The sequence below is a fragment of the Tachypleus tridentatus genome, chromosome 9, assembly GCF_004210375.1.
Source record: "Tachypleus tridentatus isolate NWPU-2018 chromosome 9, ASM421037v1, whole genome shotgun sequence".
Classification (NCBI taxonomy): domain Eukaryota; kingdom Metazoa; phylum Arthropoda; class Merostomata; order Xiphosura; family Limulidae; genus Tachypleus; species Tachypleus tridentatus.
The window spans coordinates 22171746-22183168 of record NC_134833.1 but is presented as its reverse complement, the minus strand read 5'-3'; the positions used below and the strand labels follow the sequence as shown (position 1 = coordinate 22183168).

The window sequence follows — 11423 nt, the reverse complement described above, 5'->3', positions numbered from 1 at the left end:
ACGCAATGGTATGACTCACTTCTATATCATAACGTATGATATAAAATATAGATTATTATGTGAGCTTGGTAAGGTAAAGAAGTTCTTCAGGTATATCTTTTTTATTCGAGTCTGCTGTACAACAATCAATCCGTAGAAGTAAGAATGTTTAAGATCTAATTCAATTATTGAATACAAATATTGTGTAACTATTTCTGTTTTGAGAACAACGTAGTAATAAAGTTAAAAACTCGATTGCTTTTGTCTCAACTTTATACAGGCAATCTTCCGTAGTCGTCACGAGGAATATTGTTCACGTGACTTTATCGTTTTGTTCTTTTCAATTAACAAACAAATTAGTGATTTATGACAACAACGCTGTTTTAGGGAAATGGTCATTCCTTATTCGTATCGGTTATTTTTTAGGGTATAATCGTAATGTATGACGTCACTAATATGGAGTCTTTTAATCATCTTTCTTATTGGTTCCGTAATATAGAACAGGTTTGTTTGTTTTTTGTTTGTTTTTTTGAATTTCGCACAAAGCTATTCGAGGGCTATCTGTGCTAGCCGTCCCTAATTTAGCAGTGTAAGACTAGAGGGAAGGCAGCTAGTTATCACCACCCACCGCCAACTTTTGGGCTACTCTTTTACCAGTGAATAATGGGATTGACCGTCACATTATAACGCCCCCACGGCTGAAAGGGCGAGCATGTTTGGCGCGACAGGGATGCGAACCCGCGACCCTCAGATTACGAGTCGCACGCCTTAACACGCTGGCCATGCAGGCATAGAACAGGTAAGCTAATGTTTTCTCGTTGTCAAAAATAAATTTACTGAAGGATTCTAAAATTATTTTTGGAAGTTCAGATAATTATTTATTCATTATTTTATTGCGTAAACAATTTTCGAGTGTGCATTAATTCGTTATTATTTTTACTCGATCTTATCCTATAAGAGTTGAAGATATTGAGAATCAAACAATATACCCATTTCTTGCTTAACAATTTCAGCCTCAACAACAAAATCTTCACAAACTAGCTGCCTTCCCTCTAGTCTTACACTGCTAAATTAGGGACGGCTAGCACAGATAGCCCTCGAGTAGCTTTGTGCGAAATTTCCAAACAAACAAAAGATAGAATATTGTATTACTTACTACTGATTTAATAACCTGGGTGATTCTCCTCCCTTAAAATGCTTCTCCGAATGTAGTAAAAGTTTTGGTTGGAAACAAGTGCGATGTCGTACATCTTCGACAGATTACAAAAGAGAGAAGAGAAAAAGCACGTGCCCCTTTAAGTATTTCTTTTCATGTTTCACAAAATATTTCATTTCTTTGTTTTTGAATTTCACGCAAAACTACACGAGTACTATCTGTGCTAACCGTCCCTAATTTGGCAGTGTAAGATTAGAGGGAAAGCAGCTAGTCTCACTACCAACCGCCAACTCTTGGGCTGGTCTTTTACCAACGAATAGTGGGATTGACTGTCACATTATAACGCTCCTACGGCTGAAAGGGTGAGCATGTTTGGTGTGATGGGGGACTCGAGCCCGCGACCCTCGGATTACGAGTCGAGTGCATTAACCACCTAGCCATGCCGAGAGACTGTTGAGGACTGGAAAAGAGTGATATTATTCGATGTAACCAAGTTTGAAATATTTTTGGTTCAAAGCGTATGTTGTACGTCTGGCGGAAGAAAGATGAAAGATACTTACCTCAACGCATAGCACCTACCATGAAGCATGAAGAAAACAGTGCAATGGTTTGGGAGTGTTTTCTGCTGAGACGACAAAAGGCATTTGCAAAGTAGGTGGAATAATGGGCCAGCGCAAGTACCATCAGATACTGATCCATTATGATGTACCCAGTGGTTTGCGTGTTATTGGAAAGAAGTTGCTACAATCATTCAAATGATGCAATGTCCTCAACAGAGCCCCAATCTCAACCCAAATGAGCGGATCTGGGATTTGATAAATCCAAAAACTTGACAAATAAAAAAAGATGTTTTCAGAGAAACTTTACGGAATGTATTAGGGACATTTGGAGTAAAATCTCAAAGGACACTTTGATTAAATATACTGCTACACTTCCTGTAAGACCGTCTGCAGATATTGTTAAAGGATTCTACTATCAAGATGATAATGACTCGAAACACTTTCAAGGTAAATATCCTAACAGTATTATAAAAAACTAGAAAGTAATCAAAAGTTTTGTTCAAAGAGATGCTCAAATATAACAAATGTCTATAAAAAACTAGAAAGCAATCAAAAGTTCTGTTCAAAAAGGTGCTCAAATATAACAAATGTCAATATGTTCGTTTTGTTGTCAATATTAGTTGCTATATTTAGACTGCCCCCATAATGTCTATAGGTAAATGATCCTGTAGTACGCAGCCGCTGACATACACATCCTCTAGCCTGATGTAAATTGTGAAGTTCGACTGTGACATATTTGGATATAATATATAAGCAGTCAAGCCATTCTAATGACCCTCTCCGTACAGTAGGGCCATCATAAACTGTTCTTTTACTGAATAAGCTGTCATTATTTAGATCAATTTGATGTACATGTAGCACAACAGCTGTGTGTTACCTTAGATAGGAGCCTTTTATTTTAATACTTGATTATCTTTTGACCATTCAAATGGGCAAAGATCTATTTATGCAAACGTTTGACTATACAAACCTAGGTTTGTGTAACAACCTTTGGTATGATCGGGTCTCATTTTTCTATGGCACAACACCATATGTATGTAACTGCTAATTATGTTGGTACTTGATAGTTAACTTGATAATTAACAAGATTTACACACAATTCCCTCCCAAATATAATGTATTATGCCTATAACTATAATTATTGTAAAGCGATTTGGAATATAATTATGTTTAATGTTATATTAAAATGTTTAATATGTTATTGTATTCACCTACTTTCTTAACACTTTTGGTGTATGTTACGTAATAATAAAATTTCGTAAGTACGTGACCTTTAATGGCCCCAGTGGTATTTCATAATGTAGGCCCACAACACCTCATTCCACAACACTAATAATTATTTTCCTGTACCTTTTATTTTATTTTATTATTAATGAAACTTTAAGGGCCCTGTGAAGTATGTCCGTTAGATAGAGTGGCAAGAAACTTATCAGTGCATGTGTAAAGAGTGTAGAATGAGTGTTTTGACGTATGTTTCAAATCGCTGACGGTTTCAACATTCCGTTTTTTGAGTGCAGCTGTAAGCAAAACATCAATGTCCAGGATACGTTTTTAGTCTTAGCGAGGCTAGTTCGGCAAGAAAGGGAGAGAAAGGTAAGCGAGTAATTTTATTTTCAAACTTGAAACCTTTCAGGGGCGTGGATTATTTACACCCGATGGGGGGGGGATGATTTTTGCAACCACTTGTGTGGACTATTCAATTTGCAAATTGATAATCTCTGATTACGTGAACCTGAAAGCTGTAAACATGCAGTCATAGAGTAATCTTGTTGCTACTATACTTGCATGTATACTTAGGCCTACTGACTGATACTTACGAACTATCGCTTAGATCGAAAAGCTCAGAAGCACGCCTATATTAAAGATGTACATTTCGGCTACTGAAGAAGTCTACATCTAGGCCTAATTATGTAATTCAATTGGTAAGAACACGAGAATCACGAGAACAAACACACAATTTGTAGGCCTGTGATGCGTTAAAACAATTCAGCAGACCAAACTGTAGGGGAGGATGATTGTATGCACCATACCCCTCATCTAAAATGAAGGGGGGGATGTATGCCCCCCCCCCAGGATCTACGCCTCTGAAACCTTTAATATACTTTAAAACAACCATAAGTGAAACAAACAATCAACCCAATCTCGCAACTTATCACACCACGTTTGGCTGAGTGTTAATATTACAATAAAGAATAGATTTTGTCCTTCGATGCGTTATAGGAGTTTTTGTTTTGTTTTGGAACTAATGTTTCCTACGTATGCTTTGTTTCATGTGTGTTCATAAGTTCTTCATATCACTTATATGGTCTTTAGTACTTAAGATGAGGTATAGCTCGACTCAAATCAGTGCAAACATACTTGTGAGCTACATAGTTTTTATTATCATTTGTTAACGATTCGTGTGGACTTAGTATAGGTTTAAGCTAGTAGTTTCATGTAATATTTTCACTCGGTTACTTCTGTATCACCTTTGGATTAATTTTATCATAATTAATAACAATAATAGAAAATGAGACAAAACACACGAAAGTACGATAATATTTATAATGAAATTTGCACACGTTTTCAGAATATTGTACTAACCCAATAAATTGATTTAAATTGACTAAAAACAGTATTTAAAACAGGTACTTTGCGAATAGTCGACAAAAATTGAAGGTTTAAAACTTGGGTTCTGATACCCTCGAAGTAAGAAAAACATATCTGAAATGGTAATACGTATATATGTTAATTTATCTCCACCTTTTGGTTTTCTACACTGTTCAAGGGAATTGAATTTTGCAAATATTTACAAATCAATCGTTTCTCTCAAAATATACTGTTTAGGAGCCAAAACACTATGTGGAGAGGCAAACTATAGTGTTTTGGTTTCTAAACACCTATGTGGAGAGACAAACTATATGTGTTTAGGAGCCAAAACACTATGTGGAGAGACAAACTATAGGTGTTTAGAAGTCAAAACACTATGTGGAGAGACAAACTATAGGTGTTTAGAAGCCAAAACACTATGTGGAGAGACAAACTATAGGTGTTTAGGAGTCAAAACATTATGTGGAGAGACAAACTATCGATGTTTAGAAGCCAAAACACTATGTGGAGAGACAAACTATAGGTGTTTAGAAGCCAAAACACTACAGTATTTGGAGAGACAAACTATAGGTGTTTAGGAGCCAAAACACTATGTGGAGAGACAAACTATAGGTGTTTAGAAGCCAAAACACTGTATTTGGAGAGACAAACCAAAACACTATGTGGAGAGACAAACTATAGGTGTTTAGAAGCCAAAACACCATGTGGAGAGACAAACTATAGGTGTTTAGGAGTCAAAACACTATGTGGAGAGACAAACAGTAGGCTTTCCACAAACGTTATATTTTCAGAAGTTGATATTTTGACATACTTTGTAACATTTCTTGATGTGAAATGTCTATACATTGTTGAAAATAGCGTTGTTTGTAACTTATTTAAATCTAAATAAATATTACAGTACTGTCTGTTGTATATTTATGTAACTAATTCTCAGGGTTTGGATAGGTTTTCACCAAAATTGATTTGGAGGTTTATTCAGTTCATGAGAATACAAATCTTTAGTTTCGAATTTTGTGTTTTGCGGTTTTTGTTTCAATTTTTTTTTGCCATTACCTCGTCTCCTGTGGACGGATCTTCACCAGATTTAATATGAAATTTCACTTGGTTCATAGGGAAATATATACATATTTTCAGTTTTGCATTTTGTGGATTTTACTTTTTTTTTACAATTGAATCATGAATTTAACTTCCTACCAGGAGGACTGGTACTCTAGCTAGTTAGCTATAAAGAAAACAAACTGTTAAAACCCCTAGGCGGTGTGTAACTCAATTATATTCAACCAGTTATCTTATGAACATGTTGTAATTCAGTACCAATGTAACATGAGAGTGACGTTTACTTTATTACGAAATTAAGTTTTATTGATTATTGATAGATGTTCATTGATAATTGTTTAAAGTAGTTCTCTGTACTCTTGACGCGAAGATGTACAGATGTTATACTAATTCTGTATATAGTTTGTAGACGGTTGAGTTTTTTTCCTCCATTACATAAATGTGTGGGTTACTGGCTTTTATCTAACGAATTAAAATAATATTTAACATGTTTACGAAAAAATATAACTTAGGCCCGGCATGGCCAAGCGTGTTAAGGCGTGCGACTCGTAATCCGTATATGTTACGGTCAATCCCACTATTCTTTGGTAAAAGAGTAGACTAAGAGTTGGCAGTGGGTGGTGATGACTAGCTGCCTTCCCTCTAGTCTTACACTGCTAAATTAGGGATGGCTAGCGCAGATAGCCCTCGATTAGCTTTGTGCGAAATAAAAAACAAACAAACTTATTTTGTGGATTGGTATAACTTACGTCATTTCATTACGATAAAACAACAACACAGAAAAATAGTAAAACGTACACAACCTTTAGTTGTATCTCTCAAGACTAGAAGATATTGTTATTCTGTGAATAACTGAAAGATGTATATTATATTCATAGCTATAGAACTTTATGTGATGTATATATACTGTATTTCTCATTTACTTAATTTACAGGCCAGTAAGTTCGACGAACCAGAGAGACAACACTGAGGGAAGAGTCAGCTGAATGGGCTCGAGCAGAATACATCAGGATTCTATAAATGCTCTTGCTGACCAGTTATAGATGTATATATGTATATATATAAGCAAAGGAAAACAGTCTCAAATCGTTGAAATACGTATCTCTAAAGGTTTATGAAATTCTATTTAAACATGCACATATATATATACATTTTTTTTCTAGATGCGTAGGATGAGTCTTGTCATGGAAATCCTGAAAACTCAGCTTAAATGTTTTCAAACCAAAAATTGTGAATTATCTGAAACGTTGGTGTGTTTTCTTTTGTGCGCTTTAATATTTGTGGTCGATTCACAGCTTCTCCACGTTTCCTGTGCCTATTTCTTGTATGATTAATCACAATGTACTTTCTAATCCAATATAAGCACTGTTGTTAGATTCGTGTCAAAATACATGACCAAAAATATCACTTCAAACAGCTTCAACCAAACCCTTTTCGTAGTTTATTTAGTTTCATTTGTAGCAGAGAATGATTACATGTTGTCATCGCTTTGTCAAAAGTGTGAATTTTTCACGAGATCGACTTTGAGATCTGACAAGTTTCATTTATCAACGTGAATATCCAGTACTCAAAGTGATGTACGAAAAAACATTACTGCCTAAGGGCTAAACAGATACATGCTCGTGTACGTTTAATGTTTAATAATATTATTTATATTCTAATGTTGAATTAGTTTTAACAGACAGACAGTTTAGAATGCAACTTCAATGCGTGAAAAGCTGAGACATTTGTGCTAAAAATATAAAGTGTTCAGGGGAACACTGAATACCTATTATGATAATTATATTTTTATCTTGAATGACTTTTAGCAAGCAGTGTGGAACTCAACTCTAATGCGTTCAAAAATTTAAAGATTTGTGCTCATTACAAAGCAGATAAACTACAGTTGTGTATTTATATTCGGTGTATTTTAAACCCTCGGTCACGAAAACTTATTCCTCCAGGCGTCGCGCCAAGTTTTAAAATATTAAGTTCAAAACGGTGCTGAATGGTAGAAATAAACTACTGGACTCCACTATTCAGAATCTTTTCTTTTTTTTTATATTTCATGGCTTTTAAATCTGAAAAAGAAGAAAAGATTCTGAATAGTGGAGTCTAGTAGTTTATTTCTACCAATCAGCACCGTTTTTTTACATGCGACTATATGTAAATCCATAGGAAACAACATCTACAAACGTCATAGCCGAACCACAGGTAACAACTTCAACAAACGTCATAGCCGAACCACAGATAACAACATCTACAAACGTCATAGCCGAATCAGTCTTCTTCCTTTCTATGTCGTCTGGCGCCTCCAGACCGTTTTTTCGGCTGTGACGTCCCTCTCACCCCCAAATTTGTATCATTTGATGAAATGATCAATTATAAATTCTCTCCATATTTATTTTAATTCACGAAGTTTTAGCTTTTGACAGAAGAGCCGTTGTATTACAGGATTATGAAGTTTAACATACTTTCCTTTGGTTTTTAATAATGACATTAGATTTAAAGAACTCAATTGTATATAATTAATCACCCACGGATACAGCTAACATGTTTTTTATTGTTTAAAGTTGATCTTGGAAAACGTCGAAAACCACTTTTTCTATTTATAAATTATCCACGATAGAAAAGTAAACATTACATCTTAGTTTAAGTTGAAATTAAAACAGTAGAAACAATCGTTCAAATGTATATCAAAACTTTAAGTTATGTATTACAGCTACGAAAGATACAAAGGAAAAACACAACAGTTGAGCACGACAAAAAATGTATTATTTGTGTAAGCTACACATACCGTGTATTTTAGCCAATTCAACGAAAAGCAAACCACACTTTCGGTACAGAATGTAAGTACAAACACTACAATAGAACTTTAAACACTTCCACGTGTTCTCTTCTATTCAATCCTGCAGTCTTCTTGAGAAAAACGTGCCAACATAGTTTAAGTAATGTCTGATTGGCAATTTTCCTTGAGAACGCACGTGGTTAACAAACAGCTAAGCCTAAAGTGTCGTTCAGAAGCGTTAAAGTTTAGGGCAACTTTTAACAAATTTTCTTAAGTAATTTTTTACTTTTATACATTAGTTAAGATGGTTACGGTTCACAGTGTGGTCAAAGTCCCGAGCATAGAGATATATCCCATTATTTATATTTCCGTTTTTAATGACCCTTCCATGTTCTATACTTGTTTTATAAATTCCCATGAAGATATCGAGAACAGAGTTAAAAGAAGAACTGACATAGTAAGAACATAAAGTTTCATTTAAATCTGAATATTTCATTCTAAATAAGGATGTAAGTGTTTTTGGTTTTTTTTTTCCCGTTTAACATTAATATATGCATGTATAATGTTAATAGATGTATTATTCGTGTATGTATGCATTTGGGTTCTGTTAAAAATTAACAGTTTATTTTAAATTTCTAACGCTGAACAGGAGTCCTTTAGGTTCATAATACGATAACAATACTCATAATAAACAAGTATAAATAAATAAGTGTAATCCTCTGTTTCTTATTACCATCTTTGTGGGTAGAAGTTTCGGTTTCATCTTTCGTTTGTTTGTTTTGAATTTCGCGCAAAGCTACACGAGGGTTATCTGTGCTAGCCGTCCCTAATTTAGCAGTGTAAGACTAGAGGGAAGGCAGGTAGTCATCACCATCCACCGCCAACTCTTGGGCTACTCTTTTACCAACGAATAGTAGGATTGGCCGTCACATTATAACGCTCCCACGGGTGAAAGGGCGAGCATGTTTGGCGTGACGGGGATGCGAACCCGCGACCCTCAGATTACGAGTTGCACACCTTAACACGCTTGGCCATGCCGGGCCCCATTCATCTTTCGAACTCGTGTTTTCTAGTTAGTTATGATACGGCGAATTCCAAGGAGTTTATCAACAGTTTGCCCATACTGCAGAGTCGTAATGATGGATATCATCTCGTAAAGAAACAACAAATGCAATTATTGCGGGAAAAAGTCTCAATAAGACTTCGTATAAAAATCGAAACGTGTCCCCCTACAAGGCAGAAACAGTGCACAACAAGTATCAATCCTAAAAAATTACATTTTGTTTACCTTATAAAATTAACACTGTGTGGCTCATAACCAAAATTACAGTTTAGAAGTTCTTCGTTTTTCAGTCGGAGGACAAACAATTTTATCTCTTACGGTAAGGTTGTAACGATGATACGTCATTGTTGTTATTGTGTAAAGTAGATGGCGCGCCTGCCTCCATGACAAGAAGATCCGGAACTAATATTTTTTTCTTTTCACTGCGTACATTTCAGAACTCCTCAGAACACAACAGATTAACAGTTAGGATATAAAGTCACTGCTGACTAACAGCCAATAGGAATAACTACATAGCACTATATGATTCATAATTAGATATAAATGATCGTACAAGCCGCTAGTGACAACGACACACGCACACATGCTGCTGTTTAATCAGTGAGGCATTTAACCAACCAATATCAAGACTACGAACTCAGTATATTTATATACCAAATATTTGAAGATGACAAAAGTAATGTATGAGAATGTCATCAATAGGGTGTGTGTGTGTGTATATATATATATATATATATATATATATTAACCAATCACTGAGTTCACATGCCTGCAGAAGCTGCTATACCATGACATTGTCTTTGCTTTTTTTTTTTACGTTTTTCATACGTTTGGAAAAAAAAATATTTTGTTGATACTGTTCTCTTCAATTAACTGACGATTACAACAAGTTATGTAAAGAGAGCGAAATTAAAAGTCAACCTGGCAATCAGTAAATACACTCTTAAGTTAAAACGTTTAAAGATTAGAATGTTTTATCATTTATGCTAAACATTTACTAAATACATTAAATATTATGTCCAATATTGTTAATAAATAAATAATATGGTATACCTTACTTATGGAACATAGAAACACGAGCTATCGACTTAAACTCACTGTCTTAGAAACATATTTCTTTAAAAAACATAATCTTAGCATAAGAAGTTTTTCGAACAAAAAAAACTCGGTAAGCCACTCCTACTGTCTGACGTCAGAGAAGAGTGACATCTGTTATAATTTACGAGACTCAGTATTATTGAAACTGCGTCGACATAATAGCGGTAATAGTACGACTGAAAACTGACATTCATGATGGTACAAAATTAAAAAAAATACGAAATTAAAATAATACCGAAAATGTCAGTGAAAAAAGAAGAAGAATGTTAAATGTTAGATAAAGAAAACAACATACTAAACATAATATATGTTGTGCCTCAATAGATAAACATTTCGTGTCTGAAAATATACAAAAACTCTAAGATGGGTGGATATGGAAGCTGGATCCGCATTATAACGTAATTAATATGGGTTTTAAACTCGCAAATTCGAGTGTCAATAAAGTTAAGTTACGGGTTCCAACCGTTGGAAAACTGCAAGTCACATGGTGAAAATTCTGAAGCCGCAAAGTTGGAACAACAAAGATATTCTAGTAGTAAGATTGTTGGATAGAAATATGTGTAAGATATATTTATATATGTGATATGTTTCCCTAACCTAAAAATATATGTTGAAAGCAAACAATAATATTTCGTTTGTGGGGTATCGAGAAAAAAAATAAAATTTAACGCTACGAATGTTTGAATAAATCTTCCAGTCTGTTAGGAATGAAAATTAAAGATCGCAACAAGGTAAGGGGTAAAACGTCATTTGTTCTTAGGATATTTTGCGTTCTGATACTCTGTATATCTCTTTTGTAAATTCTAGAAACTTGGGGAAGTTTCTGATGTTCAGCTTTTTTTCGTAATGAGTTTAAATCTAAGCATTATGGTGTTCTTTTTTACGAGTTTCTGATAAATATAAAATTATGTTTGTGCCTCTTATCGTTTATACTGAATTTTTATAAATGGTATTCGTTGTGTTTTAATTTTTCAAAGAAAGTTTGGTTTGAACTTCGCGCAAAGCTACTCGATGGCTATCTGCGCTAGCCGTCCCTAATTTAGCAGTGGTAAACTAGAGGGAGGGAAGCTAGTCATCATCATCTGCCACCAACTCTTGGGTTACTCTTTTACCAACGAATAGCGGGATTGATCGTTACATTATAACGCCCTCACG

At 34.7% G+C, this 11423-nt stretch overlaps 1 protein-coding gene across 1 annotated transcript in view; it reads left to right on the top strand.

Annotated features, from left to right (window-relative positions):
- The first annotated feature begins 2151 nt into the window (after window positions 1-2151).
- The window catches only part of LOC143227309 (uncharacterized), a 40189-nt gene continuing 30917 nt past the window's right edge, over window positions 2152-11423 (top strand). The window contains exon 1 of the mRNA XM_076458766.1: window positions 2152-3288. Within this exon, the coding sequence (XP_076314881.1) occupies window positions 3166-3288 (123 nt within the window). The 5' untranslated portion in view covers window positions 2152-3165. The remainder of the gene's footprint in view (window positions 3289-11423) is intronic.